Here is an 18,002-nt window from a genome sequence, read left to right on the forward strand (position 1 = left end):
TGATGCTGCCTTGCCATGGAAACCGCTCTCCCCAGGCGCGTTGGAGAGACTTCAAAGACATCGAGGTGGACAGGGACCCCTTCCAGCAAGTCACAAGCCCCGCCCACGGGGCTGTTAGCTCCCCAAGGGAAGGGGCTTTGCTCCACAGTACCCATGCACCTGGCCCTGGGGATGCTAGATGCACACCTGCTGAACAACTGCACATAGCAGAAAGAGCCTGGAACATATGGAATGGGAGATTCGAGGTCAAGTCTTTCCTATTGCAGTGAAGAGGTGCAAGTCAGTGGGAATGTGAAAGAGATGGACCTTCCGAATATGTGGTCTGCAAGGAAGAAGCAGTGGTTGGGTGATTTTTGCCTGCCAGGAACACCTGGAAATGTCTGGAGACATTTTTGGATATCTTATTGAAGAGATGTTACTGGTTTCTGGTGCACAGAGGCCAGGAGTCCTGTTAAACATCTTACAGAGCACAGAACACCCCTAGATCTAAGAATTGAGGGCAAACATTCATCAAAAACCAGTAGTGGTGAGGTCGAGAAGGCTTAGATCAAAGGAACACAATCTAAAACCATAAAGTCATATGCTAATATTGGTTAGTACTCAGTCCTACTACATGTATTGAATGCAGTATTCCAATATTTGGTTTTTAAGATGTAATACTTTCAAGGGTTCCAAAGGCAAATATAATGTGATTTTAAATGTTTTTTGTTTCTTTAAGAAATGACAAGGGTAGAAAATTCAACTCCTGAAACTGTGTTCATCAGGGCCTCCTTACTCTGTGAATCTTTATGAAATGGTATAGAAAAGTCACTCCTGCTCAAGTCCTTGACCAAAAATGAAGGGAGAAGACCAAAAGTACATTTGCCAGATGAATGGAAGCCTCAGCTGCCATGACCTTCAGAGCCCTGATCAGTCCCTGGACAAGAACGCCACCTGGCTCAGTGGCCTTTTGTCAGCTGAAACCATTATCCAATGAAATCTGCATTGCCAGAGAATTAAGTGGTGCCAATTTTAATTTTGTTCTCTGTTTAGGAACTAAGGTCAAGGAGGTTAGACTCCAGCATTTCTTCATGTTCCCACAATAGGTCACAATGTCTGCACCCCAGCACACCCTGGAATGGGTGGTCACTGACCCCCTGCAGGCTGAGGGAAGCCTGAGGACACCATCCTGGTATACTCTGTTCTGTAACCCGGAGCCCAGCCTAGGGTTATGACGTATCTATTGCACATACGGAGATCTATGGGGGCTGGTGTGGCTGATGTCCTGCCCAACTGCCCTTGGCCCTCACTCACTGCTTGGTGCTGATGAAGTCTCCTTCATCACAGTGAACATTGTAGGACCATTTCTGCCCAAGAGCTTCTTCTAGGGGGGAAGCATTTGGTCCATGCAAGAGACCCTGAGCTGTGAAGTGGGATGAAGGCCTAGGGAGTGCCCTGCAGCCGGCGAGGCTGGGACTTGCAGATGATACTCCTGGGTGAGGAATACAGAGCTGGCCCAGTTGGCAGCTTTCCACTGGGTCCTTGTGACTCAGCTCAGAACCAAATAGAAGATGCATGGTTCGACCACACTCTTCTACTGCAGAAGTCCGCAAAGTACCAGGCGTCAGAATGACTTTGAGACTAGGATAAAATGCAGATCCTCAGGCCTGCTCTCTCTGCTTCTGGTTTAGAAGGTGTAGTTCAAACTTTTTGGTGGGAAGGGGGAAGGAGCAATAACAGAATACCATCAACTGGGTGGCTGAAAATCCCAGAAATTTGTTGTCTCATAGTTCTGGAGCCCGGAAGCCCGAATCAATGTGTTGGCAGAGCTGATCTCCTCTGAGGGAGAATCTGTCCCAGGCCTCTCTCCCAGCTGCTGGTGGCTGCTGTGATCCTCGGCTTGTAGCTGCCTTGCTCCAGGTTCTGCTGACTTCACACATTTTATGGTTTAGATATAAAATGGCCCCCCAAAGCCTCAGATGTTTGGAACGTGATTGAATCATGGGAGCACTATACTTATCAGTGATGATAAGTATACTTATCCACTAATGAACTCAGAGCTGAATGTGCTGTTAGCAGGTGGGGCCTGTTGGAGTTAGGTCACTATGGGTGTGACCTGGAAGGGTGTATTCTTCTCCCCAGCTCCTCTCTTCTCTCTCTCTGCTTCCTGGTGCCATGGTTTGAGCCCCTTTTCCTCTGCCAGGTCCCTCTGCCATGCTGTCCTGCCTTGGAGCCAGTGGACTATGGACAGAAACCTCTACAAACTGTGAGCCAAATAAACCTTTCCTTCTTTGTGAGTGTCAAGTATTGTGTCTCAGCAATGGGAAAGCAACTAAGATGGAAATTGGTACTGGAGAAGTGGGGTCATTGCTGTGGGTATACCTGATCATGTCGTTCAGAGCCCTTTGGAAGTGGTTTGTGGGTAGAATTTGGAATGGCTTGGGAATGCAGACTAGAGAAGTTCTAGAATGCTGTAAGCCAAACATGATGGGACTGTTGGAGCTCAGAAGACCAGAATGGTGACAGAAATGCAGACAGGAAAGGGTAAGCTCAGGAAGTTTGAGTTGTGAAAAAGGACTCCACTGGCAGTCAGATGGAAGTCCAGGTGTGTTGCATCCTGGCAGAAAATTTGTCTACATTTTGCCCATATCCTGAAATTTTATGGAAAACTGAGATTGAGGGCAGTGGACTAATTAATCTTTTGGAAGAAATTTCAAGGCAGCCCAGTGTTCAGACTGTGGCATGGGTGCTGCTAGTTGCCTTTAGCCAGATCTACATCCTTGGAGCTATCCAAGTATGAACTGAGCTCAATGAAACCATGAACTAATATAAATCTCTCCTCCTTTAAGTTATAGGTGCTGAGTACATTGTCCCAGTGAGTAGAAAGTGACTAATATACCAGGTCTGTGAAAAATAAAAAGAGCTGGAGCTGTTGGAGGTGTTGGGCATGTTCACAGCCTGCCTCTGTGCTCAGCATCCTAGATCCATCCTTCAAATCCCTACAGAGCAGACCTTGAGAAAAAGGTACTTGATCTAATTTTCCAGCTACTCAAGCACCAACACAGCAGGTGCCTCAAATGTGGGATTGCAAGAAGAGGTGGATAAAAGTTCCACTTTATTCTTGGTTTAAAGTATAAACTCTTGGCTTTGTGACATGTCATAGCCATTTTACAGCTGAGCAACTATGGCAGGGAAGGCTGTGGATGGTGGGAATGTGCCTCCCTTCCTAAGCAATGGAGAAGGATGGCATCTGGCATGGAATGATGTCATGAGGGGCCAAGGCCAAGTTCTCTCACCTGTGTCCCTTATGGTAGACAAGGAGTGCACATGCACTGACTGATGGCTCCAGACTTCAGGGCCACCAGGCAGTGGTCAAGAGAACAGAGAGGCTGCGATGAAGGAGCAGGAACCCTAGGTCAGACCCCATGCGACAGCGCCCCCACGGGTATGTCCTTTTATGCCTCCTGCAGTTACAAATACCCTTCTGTCCACTGCCCTGTCTGCAAAATGACTTCCTCTCTCTTCCTTGATTTTGCCAGCCTCATTATCATGCATCTCACAGGGATCCTCAGCATAGCTGGGCGACTCTGCATTTCCCTGATCACCAAACACTCCACCTGAGAAGGGGAACACCGAATTGGCTGAAGCTACTATAAAGCTGGGTTTCTGCTCAACACAGCCAGACATAGCCCCTAAACGACACAGGAGGGATAGTATGTTCTCATTTCCTTTGAAAAGGAAATGGTTTTGGTTTGGAAGAATCCAAATTGAAGCCTCTTCTGGCACACAGCTAAATGTGAGCTGGTGCTGCCATGTGCTTGGGTTCCCCCTGGCTCAGCCTTTCACAGACCCCCATTTGCCAGCTGGGTGTCTTCGTGGTGTCTGGTTCTGCTGGCCAGATGCCAGGCCACCCAAGCCCTCAGCTGCTGACCTGAAAGAGCTTCCCAGCTCCCAGTTTCTCAAAGCTGGCTGGATGGTGAGGGGGCAGCAAGGAGTCAGAACCACTCACGACAGCAGCCCCACTTCTCATGTCCCACGGGCTGTGGTCACTGAAGTCCTTCCCTTCTGCAGCCCAAGCAGGGGGTCAAGGAGCTGTGGAGCTCTGGCAGGTGGGGCCTGGGATGTGTGTCTGGACTGACCTGGCACCCACCAGTCCATAGAGCTGCAGCTCCATGGCACGAATGACAGGCTGCTGCCTCTGTCACCTCCCCAGGTTCCCTCTGGGAGAGGAGCCCTGTCCTGCCCTGTCCCTGTCCTACCACTGTCTGCCCCCTGAAAGCTCAGGGACAGGGAATCCAAGCTTCCTTCCCACAGCAGGTCCCTGAGTCTGCCATGCAGTCTCCTTTCTCCATGTGTCGTCCTTATTCCTCTAATGCCTCGCCCAGGACCAGCTGGGCATGGGGCCTCCACACCCTCCCCCCAGGAGGCAGTCATGAGGCCCACTGCCTTTCCCTGTGTCATCTGCTAAGGCCCAAAAGCAGGTGAACACAGGCGAAGGCACTGACCCCCCCTGACCTCTATCTGACCCTGCAGGACCATCTCTGAGGTCTGCAAGTTCACAGCCTGACTCTGGAGGAGGTCAAATGGGGCCACCCCAGTCCACACCCTGCTCTGGCAAATTAGCCACAGGTATTTGGACCCTAGATACCAACATTTGCAGGGAGCAAGCCTGACTCCTCCACTTCCTCTGCTGACCAGCACCTGTGAGGGTGAGCTGGTGGCCAGGGGCACTCCTGCAGCCACTCCCAGACTCCGTGTCCTTCTGCTCCCTATGAGCCCAGGGTGCAGAGGTACCTGAACACTAGCCCCTACACAGTGAGGATCTAGTGTTCACCTGAGAGTGCTCCTGGCTCTTCAGGCATGGCATCAACAGCCTCGATGAATTTTTATAACCCCTACATTGTAAGAACTATTTCCATGTGGACACTGGCCAGGAGGCTCAGCAAGCTGAAGGACCCTGCCTCAGGTCGCTCTGATAGGGCAGAGCCAGGTAGCCCCAAGCGGCTCCCTATGAGGGCTCCTACCACAGGTCTCTGTGCTCAGCCATCTCTATTGTCATGGGACAACCGGGGCCCCAAGAGGAGGTTAGTGGGGGTCAGGCCTCACAGCAGCAGAGGCACGATTGGACCCCAGCTCCGTTCCCACCAGGGCCCTGGGTCTCACTCTGCCTCCCCTTCCCTCCCACCCTTGGGCAGCATCCACCAGGGCCTGAACCATGACTCTTCTGGGCATGCTGCCTGGAAGACTTACTTCTCTCTGTTGAAGATGATGAATTCCTTCCGCACCGTCTCCAGACACTGCTGCAGGTGCCCGTTCTGCCAAAGAGCACAGAGAGGACTAGGTGACAGTGCTGTCCAGGGACTTGTGGCTGAAGGTCAAGGATTGAGTCACCGCTTGGGGCCAGGGCGGGTGCTGACTATACAGGTGGCTGCAACCCAGGGATGGATGGTGGGCAGGTGTTCATCTCATTTAGCATGGAAGATGGACAATAGGCCTGGCTTGGTCTCCTGGCATCTGGCTGTCCACTGGGCCTGCTTCAGACACCAGAGGAGGAGAAATTCAAGACCACCATGCAAGGGCCCGTCCTCCTTAGGGCCACAGATCCCCTCTGGCAGGTGCCCCAAAGGCCCTCAAAGGCGGGGTTAGATGGCACTCAGGGCAGAAAGCAGGCTCCTCTCTGAACCCACAGGCCAGAGGCTCCAGGCCAGTTCTGCAGTGGGCACCACTGGCCAGGGCCTGGGATCCATGAGACTTTTAGGGGCTGGGAAGATGTTTTAATTACTATTAAAGTAAGAAGGAGAAAAAGAACTTTCAGTATTGAAGTTTGTACTCATCTTCATACCAATGCAGTCATAAAAGGAAACATTTATTTTTGATAGAGGAGGGCAGTATTGTGGCTTGAACTGTGTCTCCCAAATGTGTTCAACTGTTAAGCCCTGGTATCTGTGAATGTGACCTTATCTGGCAAAAGGTCTTTGCAGGTGTAATCATGGCCATAGCGGATGAGGAGGGGCCCTAGAGCCTATGACTGGTGTCCTGATATGAAGACCACAAGAAGACACAGAGACAGGCCAGGGGGACATGGAGGCAGAGATGGTGGTGATGCTGCCCTCCAAGGGACATCAAGGGTTCCCAGCAAAAGCCAGAAGCTGGAAGGGCCAAGGAGGGCCCAGCCCAGCCCCACCACCTTTGGAGAACACAGGTGTTATCTCCACTGAGAACTTCTGGCCTTCAGAATGGGGAGAGAATACATGCTGGTTGTTTGAAGCCACTAATCTCTGGTGCTTGATTATTAGCCTGGGACACTAACTCAGAGGCCCTTAAAGTAAAAGTGCCAGGGCTCTTGAAAGTCACAACATGGCCCTGGGGCCTCTGCAGTGTAAAATCTTCCTAATGGGTGCCCCAGGACTACTGGGGATTGATTGATTCCATTGATTCTCTTCAGGTTGCTGGTGCCAATCCCCCAAGCTAAGACAGGGGGATGACTTGGGCAGGAAGGGCGAAGTGAAAAGGCCCTTTGTCCAGAAAGGAGGCCTGCCAGTATTTTGTCTCACACCCACTGTCCCTGAGGGGAGCTCACCAGGGGACAGGTGTCCTTCGTGCCATCTCTGGACCTGTGCTTTGCCAACCTCTTCTTCTTTTTGTGAAGTGGCTTGGATTCTAGAATCATTTCCTCAAGTTCAAAGGTGGGGTCACAGTTCAGCCTGCCTTTCTGAAGGGAAGAGGAAAAGAAGACATGGTCGGTCAGCATCTCACCAGCCACTGAGTTTTCTCTTCATTCACTGAATCAGCCACTTGGTCATTCATCAGATAAGGATGAACTACCTCCCTGGGACGCATCAGCTGCATTTCTTTCTGGTGATAAAGGCAACACATCCCTGCATCCATCCTTGACTCAGAGCCATCGTCCCACTCCAGGGTGGCCCCACCCTGTCACCATTCCTTAGTCTTACTCCTATGCATGATTTGTACATGAGATTGAATTCTGCTTTCCCATTCGATTTTTCCACTGATTATTTTATCATACAGGCATTCTCAGCTCATTAGTCTCTTTTTCAACAATTTAATTTTTAAAAAATGCCATTTCCGATCAACATCTGTCCAGTTGCCTGTCCTGGTTTCCTGTTTCCTCACAGCTGGAGCCAGCCACCCTCCAGCCCTGACCATGCCGCAGGCCCAGGCTCCCCCTACTCTGACTTTGGGACTCCAGGCTCCTGAGAGCCATTCCTGGTCCCCAGGCCTGCCTTGGTGACTGCCCCAGACACCAATCCCCTTGCAGTGCAGTCCAGCAGTTACAGCGGCCCTGGAGTCACGCAGGGAGGCCTCACACAGGGAGGCCTGGTGCTGCTGCCCGGACCTTGGCAGGCCCATGGCTTCCTCAGACTCTGTTCATCACCTGCAGCCTGGAGAGCAGAGCCTGTCCTACAAGGTGGCTCGAATCATCCCTCCCAAGTGCTTTGGGCGGCCAGGCAGGAAGCAGGTCCTTCTGAATTAGCTGTCCTTGAACCTGTAGAGGACGGGCCTGCTGTGGCTTGGCTATGAGTGAGGCAGGATGCAGACCTGGGGTTGGGCAGCCTGGCTGTGCACTGCACTCACACCCTCCCACCACTCTGGGAAGGAGGCCTGAGCCGGCTCCTGCCTGACCTGCAGCCGAGGACACTCCCCCTGCTGCTTCCAGCCCTTGAACCTCCCACAGAGCTCTGGGCCTCCAGCCCAGCTCACAGGCCAGGACGAGCTGCTGCAACTTAGCAGGGCTGGGCTCAGCTACTTAGCACCCGGCCAGTGCCCGTGTCACAGCCTGAGGGCGAGAGGAGGACTGGCTTTGCAGGTGGAACTGGGGTAAGTGTCGGAACCTCTCTGGGGCTCAGTTTCCACAACTGTAAAATGAAGGCAGCAACACAAATCTGTGAGGCCAATGTAAGGCAACAAGGAGAAGCCTCTCCCTAGGTCCCTGCCCCGCAGGAGGCCCAACACTACAGCTGTGGTTCCTGTTTCCTCGGGAAGTGGAGTGATGGCCTGTATTTCCTCGGTCTGAGAGGCAGGGCCTCACCCTCCTGCTGGGAATCCCCATTGGGTCCTCTGGAGCCCAGGACTCTCCCCTGGGGCCACAGGGCTTCTTCACCACCGACTTCTAGAACATGCCTAAGCCTCCCCTCCCCTTATTACATCGTGCTGTCCTCTGGTGCTTGTCCTTTTCCAAGGACCAGCTCCAACTCCTGGCCCAGGTCTCTCCTGGCTCCTTTATCTGCCATCCATCCATCCATCTGTCCGTCCGTCCGTCCATCCATCCATGGTCCACCCGTCTGTCCGTCCGTCCCTGCCAATGGAGGGCCCGCATCCAGCCTGCCTGAATTCAAGCCCTTCTGGTTTCTCACCAGGCAATCTTGGGTAAGCCACTGCACTTCAGCAGAATGCCAGCAGGATCACCTCTCAGGTCTCATGTGAAGCTTCTAAGAGATGATGAGTGTGATGCTCCTAGAACAATGCCTGGCATGGGGACAGGCACGGTCCTGCTGGCTGTTACCATTTACTCCATGCGCCCGTGACAAGCACACACTGAGCCACCATTGCTCTGGGGGCCCTCTAGACAGAGGCAGTCAACCCTAAGCTCTCAAGGTGACGGCAGATGTGCTGTACCCAGCAGGGTCAATCCTAACACAGCCCGGGCACCTGTCCGGAGGGAGAGAGAGGCTCAGATGCACTACAGGGAAGGAGGGGGATGGGTCACATCTGGTGCATCTTTCACGAAAAAGGCCTTTGCTGAGCCTCTCACCTGAGCCTCATGGGAGGGGTAGGAGACCACTAAGGGTTGGGGCCGAGAGGACCAGGGAGAGCCAAGCAACAGCAGGGCTGGCTGCAGGCAGCTCATGTGACAGGCCGGGCCTCTGTGTAAGTGTGTGTGTGTTGGGGGGGGGGGGAGTGGGTGTGCATTTGGAGGGGACTGGGGAGCAGGGGCTGGTGAGCGTGGTAGAGGCAGGTGCTCATCTACAGCAGGCTCATCCACTAACTGACAGGGCCACATGTTGGCCCCAGGGCCCCAGAGCACCTGCACACAGCCCAGGGGATCCAGGACTGGGCAGGGAAAGCAGGAATTAGGGTGTGTGCACACGTGCATGGCTTCCTGGAGAGCTGAGACCCTGGGCCTGCAGGTCGGAGGCCTCAGGGATGCCAGGCATTTCTCTGGAGGGTCCGTAGCGGGCATCCTGAAGCAGGCAGCTCAGGGACAGAGGGCGTGTTCCAGGGGGTCAGTGAGTAAAGACAATAGCTGGGCCTGGTGGCATACGCCTGCCATCCCAGCACTCTGGGAGGCTGAGGCAGGAGGATCACAAGTTCAAGCCCAAGTCACCCTGGCTCTCAGGGAAACATGAAGCCCTAGTGCTCTGGTGGCCCTGGCCCGAAGACGGCTCCCCGGCCAGCTTCAGGGCCCAGGCTTCACACCCAGATGGGGACCTGCTGAGGGGTGGCATGCCACCTACAGGGCCCTACTCACATTGGGCACAAAGCCGGGCATCAGCGCCTTCTCGAACACGGCGTCCCAGTTCATGTCGGCCAGGTAGGGCACACTCTGAATGTCGCTGAGGCTGGACAGGCGGCTCTCGGGGTCCTTGGTCAGGAGCTGAGGTCAGAAGGCAAACATGTCACTGGATCTGTGCATGGCCATCCCGCTGGGGACAGCCAGGGTGTCCCGGCTGCCATGCTTGTCATGGCCCGTCTGGGTCATCGGCAGTGCCGTCTGCACATCACTTACAGCCAGAGGACAGGCTGTGTCTGCAAGGTCCTCAGACAGGGAACTCTCGGGGCAGGGCCTAGATTTCCTAGACTTTCAGCTTCCATGTTCCATTTTGGGACAGAGCCCTGTGATGTTCCACCTCTCCCTGATAGCTGCAGAGGCTTCAGTTAGGAAGAAAAAAGACCAGCTGCCTTGTCTTAGCATTTCCAACTTGCTCATGCGAGCTACAACAGCCTCGTAGCGATACCCCCAGCTATGAGTGACCTCTGTGGCCTTCTGGTGTGGCCTCATCTGCACCCCAGGGGACCACTTTGAGCTTCAAATTGAGTTCTGCTCACATGGGCGATGCAGTATGAAAGCAGCCACAGACTCGGCTTACACCTGAGGCGCTCTTGTCCTTTCCAAACATTCCAGCTTGCCAGGTGCAAAGGTCCCTGCTGGGAGCCATACCCCTGGGACTGTCACCCCCGGCCGCTGGCCTCTGCTGAGCTGCTGAATGCATGTGCACTCGTCTCCACGTGAAAGTGGGAAGCACAAGGGCAGCTCTTCTCTTCTTTTCCAGCTCGTGGTGAGGGTGAGACCCACACAGGACTGGTAAGGATGTGGCACTTTCTGAGGAGCAGTGTGTCACCAGTGGGGACCTGGAAATTGGGGCCCCTACACCAAGGATTTCACCTCTCATTGTGGAAATGTCCCAGCTATGCCCACTGAGCACGCTGGAGTCACATCACCTGAGGGACACGGGCAGGGCCGGCAACTGCTGTCCACAAGGGCCTCTATTCAGGGGCTGCCCCAAAGGTGCTGGTGTAGACTGCCACTTCACTGCCATCGGGAAGCCACCATGGACGGTTGTTCTGAACACTCCCTGGGACTCCATGGGGATGCTGGGAGGGGCAGTGTGGGCTTCCAGGTGCTTCAGCCACCTCAGGGCTGAGGCCCACTGCCTTGTTAGATCCATGTGCTGGGTCTCCCTTGGGATGACTGGGCTAATTAGCCACAAGTCCTAGCTGTATCAGACTGAAAGCCAGCCCTGGGGTAGCAGGACTTGGGTTCTAGCCCTGCCTCTGCCCCTGAGCAGCTCTGTGGCAGTTGTGGAAGGGGTTTCCTTTCCCGAGCCTTGGCTTCTTTGTCTCTCCTACGGGGATAATGACAGCACCTTGGTCACAGGGCTGGTGGGGTCCAGTGGGGAAGAGTCCCACGGGGTGTAGAACACGTGGCCCTCCACCCACACTGCAGCTGTGCTCATCAATTCTTGCATAAATGGCTCTGCCAACCATGCCACAGACCCTGGTCTGGGCATGTGAAGGGAACCTAGAGGGGCACCCAGACCTCTTACCTCTGCCAATCTGGAGCTGGCACCAGAGTCACGGAAAACACATCACATAGAGAGAGGGGCCCAGCCCAGGGTCTGACTCAGGGATCTGGAGGGGAAACTGGGAAACATGCAACAGGGGATGCTGCTGGGCCAGGGGCCACACCTGCAGCAGCTCCTGCCAGAAGCCAGGAGGTGACCAGTTTTCTAAAGCTCAAGAGATTCATCTCAAGCCACAGGCCTGGAGTGTTTCTACTCCTGAGGAGCTGGGAGTAGAGGGAAAAGTGCCTGGGGCTTGCTGTCCCAGAGCCTACGCTCCTTGCCACCCATCTGCATCCGGTGGTGGGGCTTCCCACTCAGCCTCAGAGGCCAGGCACCAGGTCTCCACTGACCCTGTGCCCCGTGTCCCATTTCAGCATACCCTGCACGCCTGTGTCCACACTAGACGACCCTCCAGGTGGGGCTGCCCTCCTACCTTCTTCAGCAGGGCCACCATGCCCGTGCACCACGTGGAGGAGTAGTGGACACGCTCCACCTTGAACATGTTGAGGATCTCATCGATGGGCGTGGATGAGTGGATTTCATAGGGTCTCTGCAACCAAGGGACAACCCCAGAGTCAGACTAGGAGTGTAACGCCCAGGGACGGTTTGCTCTCCCCTCAGGTCACAGCAGGTGGCCCTCTTCCATGGCAATCTGGTGGCCTGGACCAGTGTGCCCAGAGGAGCCAGCATGGGGAGTGCAGGAGCCCAGCAGGAGGGTGGTGCTGCCAGGGCCACAGGAAGTCAGGTGACTCTCCGGGCTCACCTATTCTGTCACTGGCAGAGGCAGAATTCACACCCAGCTTCCTGGCCTGGATCCCTGTTCTGGTCACAGTCACCCAGGGACACCTCCAGGGATAGACCTCATCTTCTGGTGGACCTTGATTGCCACCTTACCCTGAGGCTGGCCTGCCTGTGAGTGGGCAGGGCTGACATTACAGATGACATGAAGGGACACAGGAAGAAGACAAGCACGTACGAGCCAAGGAGAGGACCCTAGAACAGCTCACCCCAGGAGGAAGGGGCCCTGCCCATGCCTTGGCCTCGGCCTCCAGCCTCCAGAGGTGTGCGATGATAGATTGCTGCTGCTTGAGCCCCAGGCTGTGCGACTGCTGTGGAGGCACAGGAAACAAACACAACCACCCCCGTGTCCACATGCAGAGCTCTGACCCAAGGGTCTGGCTCTGCTCCGGGATGTACCGCTCCCTCTGTGGTCAGGTCCCAAGGAGGAGGGCGGATGGTCCCTGCTGCTCTGGCCTGGCTGGGGCGGAGAGCCAGGGAGCAGAGGTGTCGGGGTGCGGAGATGTGCTGTGGGGTGCCGGGATCCTGGGAGGGCCCACAAGCTCTCTGGGTGGCCAGGGCTTGGTAGAGGGGCTTCTGGACTGTTTGGGGCCGCCCTGTCTTCCCATCCTTCTCCTTTCAGTATACTATTCTTCCCACCCTGTGCCCGCACCTGGGGTGCTTCGAGAAGAGTCTCATCTGATTCTCACGAAAAAGTCAGGAAACCAAGGCTCAGAGATGAAAAGAGACTTTCTTGTGTCCCAGAGAGATACAGAGTATTCCACCAAGCTCTCTCTGCAATGCTTCCAGAGGGTGGCGAATCCCAGTACCCTGGGGCAGAGCCAGCGGGAACAAAGGCAGAGACCTCCTGCACTGAGGGCCCTCATCTCTGCTTCCTTCCTGGCCACTTCCAGGACCTCATTAGCTCTGTTTCCACCAGACCGCCAGGTGAGCCGAGCCGACCTCTCCCTAAACTGCAGTTCTCTCCACTTCTCTAAGGAGAGGGAACAACAATGTCATGAGGACTCTAAGACACCTCGAGGCCGGTGTGGTGAAAGCACTGAGAAATAAGCCTGTCCCAAACACTCCCAAACCTTTAGGCTCTGGGTTTGGTACCAGGGATCAAACTCAGGTCTTTGTGTTTTCAAGGCAGGTGGCGGAACCACTGAGTTATATCCCAGGCCCTGCCCTCGCCTGTTTGGATGGTTCTATGGAGTCCCAGGTCCTCTTTCAGGACTCACTGGCCAATAGTAAGATCAATATCCGATCCGCTGGTAGTGGAGAATCTACTGATGCTAGGGCTCATTCACTGGCCTCAGGATGGGGTGACTCAGGCAGGCAAGGGGTTTACTCGGTGAAGTAATGCATGTGCTCAGGTAACAGCGATTTTAGCAGCCGGACATTGGATATACTCATTCTGAAGTGCAGGTGTCTCTATTCCAGGAAACTTGGTTTATAAAAAGTACCAATTTACCATGAAACAGAGGGAATACAGAGGAAAAGAACTGCTGTAGTCCAGTTATTTTAACTGTTAGGGCCTAGCTGGGATTTGGAGACCATCTGATCCAATGTTTTTCCCCCTAAAATCTCTTTACTCCAAATCCCTGTATAGAATAGATGAAAGTGAAGGACAGTTCCTCAGGCATTTTAAACCTTCAAAGCTTGAGAAGATTTCCCACTCTGGAACCGTCCAATCACCTCTGCAGGGGCCCAGAGCTCAGGAAACAGCTTAAAACCTCAGGATAATCCAAGAGGTTCCTCCTCCTCCTTTGGAAGGGAGTCCTCTACCTCCCAAGTTCCTGACTCCTGTCCTGGTGCTCTGTCTGCTTTACTAAGAGACCAGAAGTCAGTATTCAACCCAAGGCCCTTGTTATGGCTTGTGTCCAGATGTCCCTCAAAGCGTCAGGCAGTCATAGGGCTTTTGCAGAGGTGGTTGGATCTAGTGTGTGATGCTAGGATTAAGGGTGTGTGATTACTAAATCAGGACACTGATTAGTTTGGCACCACCCTAATCCTGGTAGTCTGGAAAAGATAAAAGGGGCAGAAAGCAGCTGTTAAGGCTCCCTGTTGCTTCTGTTGTCTTCTGCATGCAATGAACTGTTTCTCCTCCAAAACAACACTCTGTCATTGGAGCCAACCGATTATGGACTGAAACCTCTATAGACTGTGAGTTAAATAAATCCTTTCCTCTTTAACTTTGGGTGTTGGGTATTTTGTCTCAGCAATGAGAGAAGACAGAATTTGGTACCCAGAGTGGGGTCATTGCTGTGACATTACCTGGCCATGTGGTTCAAGAGCCTTTGGAACTGGCTTGTGGGAAGGGGAAGAGTTGGGAAAGGTTCGGAGCTGCTGGATGAAAAAGTAGAGCTGGAACACCTTAGGCTGTACTTTATGGAGATTCTGATCAGAGCTCAGAAGACCAGAAAGCTGGTAAAGACCAGGCTAAGGAGGTTTCTATTGGGAAGGATGAATTTGCTGCTGGACTCCAGATGATGTGTATTATGTTTGGCAGAAAGTTTGTGTGCATTTTGTTTGTGTCCAGAGACTTTGCCTGAGGCTGAGATTAAGGGTGGTGGACTAATTAATCTGGCAGAAGAAATTTCAAGGCAGTCTAATGTTGAGGTGGTGGCATTTTGGCTCAGCAAGGAGAGAAAAGTAACCAAGACAGGCCTCCTTCTCCTTTTGTTAACTTGAACTTACCTACCAGGTGTGCACTCTGTCATTCTTAGTTGTGCACTCCAATGGGTAGAGGGAGCTCTTGACAGTCTTGTCCTATGCCCTGGCCTCTCTACACCCCAGCTTCTCCATTTATGCAGATAACTTGGGTCAGAGTAACACAGGTGAAGGGGGTGGTGGTGGTGGGCAAGCATGTGCCACAGAGTGAGCCTTCTGGGGCCACTCTAAGCTCACATCAGGAGTCTCACATTCAGGGACTCAGTCAATCTTGACCTGCTAAGGGTTGGCCCCCAGGTGTGATCCAATGGGATGGTTAAGCTTAGTTGTCAACTTGGTTAGTTTATGAACTGTCCAGAGTATTAGTAAAGCACACTTATGGGTGTGTCTGTATGGGTTATGGAAGTGTGGCTTGGGTACTATATATGCTCCCTGGCCTTCTCCTCTCTGGCACTGGTCCCCTGTTCAGCTTCCTACTCACCATGAACTAAGCAGCTTTGCTCCACCAATTCCCTTTTGCTATGATGTTCTTGTCCTGGAGCCAGCCAACCATGGACTGAATCCTCTGAAACTATGAGCCAATCAATAATGCTTTTCCCCCTTTAAGTTCTGTTTGTCTGGTCCAGCCCCTCATTCTACTGCTGGGAAATGGTTGCCCAGAGGGGAAGGGTCTCACACAGGGTCCATGGGTGAGCAGCACCAGGTCAAACCTTACAGTGCTACAGAGTAGGTTTTCTGGGAACACTCCAAGCCCATATTGAGAGCACTCCTCTGCAGTAGCCTTTTCATGCCAGTGATAAAAAGCTGACCAACACATCCAACAGCCTGTGCTCTCAGGCCTGACTCTATCATTTGGAGAGTGCCAATTTAGAACACAGGCCAGTCACTGGGTGCCTCCAGGGTGGGAGTCCCATGGGCAAAGGGAAGGAAGCTATGTTTACAGACTGCTGGCTGCAATGAGGTATCTGGTAGAACCAGGGTCTGAGCCTGTGAGATTCCTTTAAGGTTCTTTCTCTGTTACAAGGAGGCAGCTTTCAGTTGAGCAAGAGGAAAACCTGTAGGTCATTAGAGCTGTCCAAAATGAAATAGACTCTTTCTGGAGGTAAGGAGCTATCTGAATCCCAAGGGTAATCAACTGACCTTTCCTTTTCCAGAAGGGACCTGTTGGGGGTGTGGTGGCTGACATGACAGAGCAGGTGTAAGGAGGAAGTGTAACTCCTTCATGCACATAGTCCATGGGTGAGTAGGGGTGTTTCTCCCTGTGGCTTTTGGACTAAATCTTTCCCAGTATGAAATGCCAAGAGGAAGCTACTTGTTCAGGCCCATTGCCCTTTGGGTGGAAAATTAAGCCAGGCCACAGCATTTGGGAGAAAGGTTTATGCTGGTTCATAACAGGTGGCCTTCATTCCATCACTTTGTCCCCATGCCATTTAGCTCCCAGCTGACCATTTGTTTCCCCTTGTCTGCTGAAAGTGGCATCTGGATCTTTGAGCAGAAAATGCAGAAGGATTAAAAATGAAGCAGTTTATTTTTGAAGCATCAAAAATAGGGCTTTTTGCAAGTCCTCGTCTTTGGCTGTCCTGACCCCTGAGGAACAACTGCCACAGTCCTTCCTGCTTGGCAGTCTCCAGTCATGCTTAGGGCAGTGCTGGCCAAGGTCACAGTGTGACAGATTTATGACTAAGACCCCTATGGTACCCCCGGCCCTCCTGTCCTCCTCCCAGCTGGGCATCAGCAGAACCAGAGGAGCCAGCCAGAAGCAAGCAAACCCATGGGACATTAATTCTCTCATCCAGTGACTGCAAAAATGAACAAGTTCATCTTTTCTTTGCATTGTAGGAACCACCAAGTGCAATAATTACATTTTGAGGAATTCAGAGATTACTTGGATGAAGAATTGACTTCAAGAGCAGGAAGTAGTTGCCTGAACTAGAGGGTGATAAATAATATTTGCACTCAGAGGGCTTATGGTTGATAGACTGCGGTCATCATTCATTTAGTCCCCATTATCACCATGCCTTGGGGACCCCGCTGTGACACACCCTGCCCCACCCTTGAGAAGGGTACCCTCTGCTACATGAATATGCATGTATACAAATGACTTCCAAGCAATGTTAAAATTGCAGCCTGTGGACTCCGGAGCCTTACAGAGGAATAAAACACAGACTGTGGCTCCCCCAGTCCCGGGTGCACACACACATCCTACAGCCCCAGCCCTGGGAGCGCATTGGAAGGGCCTTTTCCTCCGTGCTGTACAATGGGAGGGGTCCCGGGAGGTATGGTGACAGCATTTTCCAAAGCTACTCGTGCAACAAAAACATGCCTCAATATGAGTTTTAGTCATAAAGCTTTCTGCTCAAATAAAAATGAGTTATTAGTTGCTAAGTCACTTCCTTAGTCATCTCCAGCTATTACATGTAAATGAACTACAATAAAGATGGATAGTGAACATCCTAGCTCATTTGTATAGGGCGCTGAGTAATGTATTCTGGGGAAGATGGGACCCAGACAAACAGCGACAAGGACAATAACGCAAGACAGAAAACAGAGCTTCCAGTCAACCCAGGAACCTAGGCTCGAAGTGTTGTGTTGCGGATTTAAAGGTGAGAGGGTGTGAAAGCCTGTAGCCACGGCGCCTTGGGGTGTGACCTGGCCCGGTCACCTGCAGACCTCGTGTGGGACCCCTCCCCTCCCCTCCCCTCTGGGCCCCATCCGCAGCAGTGGCCTGAGGGGCTGGACCAGCGCTCACCGGTGGGGGTCCAGATGCCCAGGGCCCGTTGAGGTGGCTCGGAGGCCAGGCAGGGGAGACAGAAGCTGGCCCTGCTCCTTACCGGCCCTGCCCCCAGCCCACCCTGCTGCCAGCCCTGTCGCGGTCGGTCCCGCACGTCCCCGTCTCACCCAGCCCCGCAGCAGCTCGTAGGCCGTGATGCCCAGGGACCACCAGTCGACGGGGTACGAGTACCCAGGGCCTCCATCCACGTACACCTGGAACACTTCTGGGGCTGTCAGAGATAAGGCAAAGAGAACATCATTGTACACCGAGGGTCGCAGCCCCTCCCTGCAGAGGGACGGGGCCCACGAAGCCCGAGGGTTTGGACAGCACAGCCAGTAGGGCTTCCCCTGTGCCCGCAGCGCCTGCTCTCAGGGAGCCAGAAGCAGCTGGGGAGCAAGGAGCTGGTGTCACTGGAGGGCCCGTGACGTGCCCTCCAGGGAGAGCACCAATGTGGCCCAGGAAAGAGTGGCCCCTCAGTGACAGTCAGGCCTAAGCAGGAGGGGTTGGGTCAACACAGCATGAGTCAAGGTCACTGTGCAGCGTGGACGGGACCGAGGCCTACAGTGAAAAGGAAGAGATGGAGCCAAGTCGGGAAGACCTGGGCCAATCCACTGCTTCCGGCCTGCCCACAGGATGCTCCATGCCGCCCCTGCCTTTCTGGGAGCATGCTGTCATCGGGGCCTCACGTGGAACGCCAGGACAGGTGACACCACAGA

At 53.5% G+C, this 18,002-nt stretch overlaps 1 protein-coding gene across 17 annotated transcripts in view; it reads right to left on the reverse strand.

Annotated features, from left to right (window-relative positions):
- Stk32b (serine/threonine kinase 32B) overlaps positions 1–18,002 on the reverse strand; it is a 332,979-nt gene that overhangs the window by 45,129 nt on the left and 269,848 nt on the right. For all 17 annotated transcript variants that reach the window (XM_087187328.1, XM_013073058.3, XM_004847305.4 and 14 more), the window contains 5 exons: positions 17,412–17,515; positions 11,497–11,613; positions 9,470–9,595; positions 6,560–6,691; positions 5,230–5,294 (listed from right to left, as the gene is read on the reverse strand). In XM_087187328.1, the coding sequence (XP_087043454.1) occupies positions 5,230–5,294; positions 6,560–6,691; positions 9,470–9,595; positions 11,497–11,613; positions 17,412–17,515 (544 nt within the window). The remainder of the gene's footprint in view (positions 1–5,229; positions 5,295–6,559; positions 6,692–9,469; positions 9,596–11,496; positions 11,614–17,411; positions 17,516–18,002) is intronic.

Source organism: Heterocephalus glaber, unplaced genomic scaffold (assembly GCF_053883595.1).
Source record: "Heterocephalus glaber isolate CG9 unplaced genomic scaffold, H.glaber_assembly_v1.0 deba00001509, whole genome shotgun sequence".
Lineage (NCBI taxonomy): Eukaryota > Metazoa > Chordata > Mammalia > Rodentia > Bathyergidae > Heterocephalus > Heterocephalus glaber.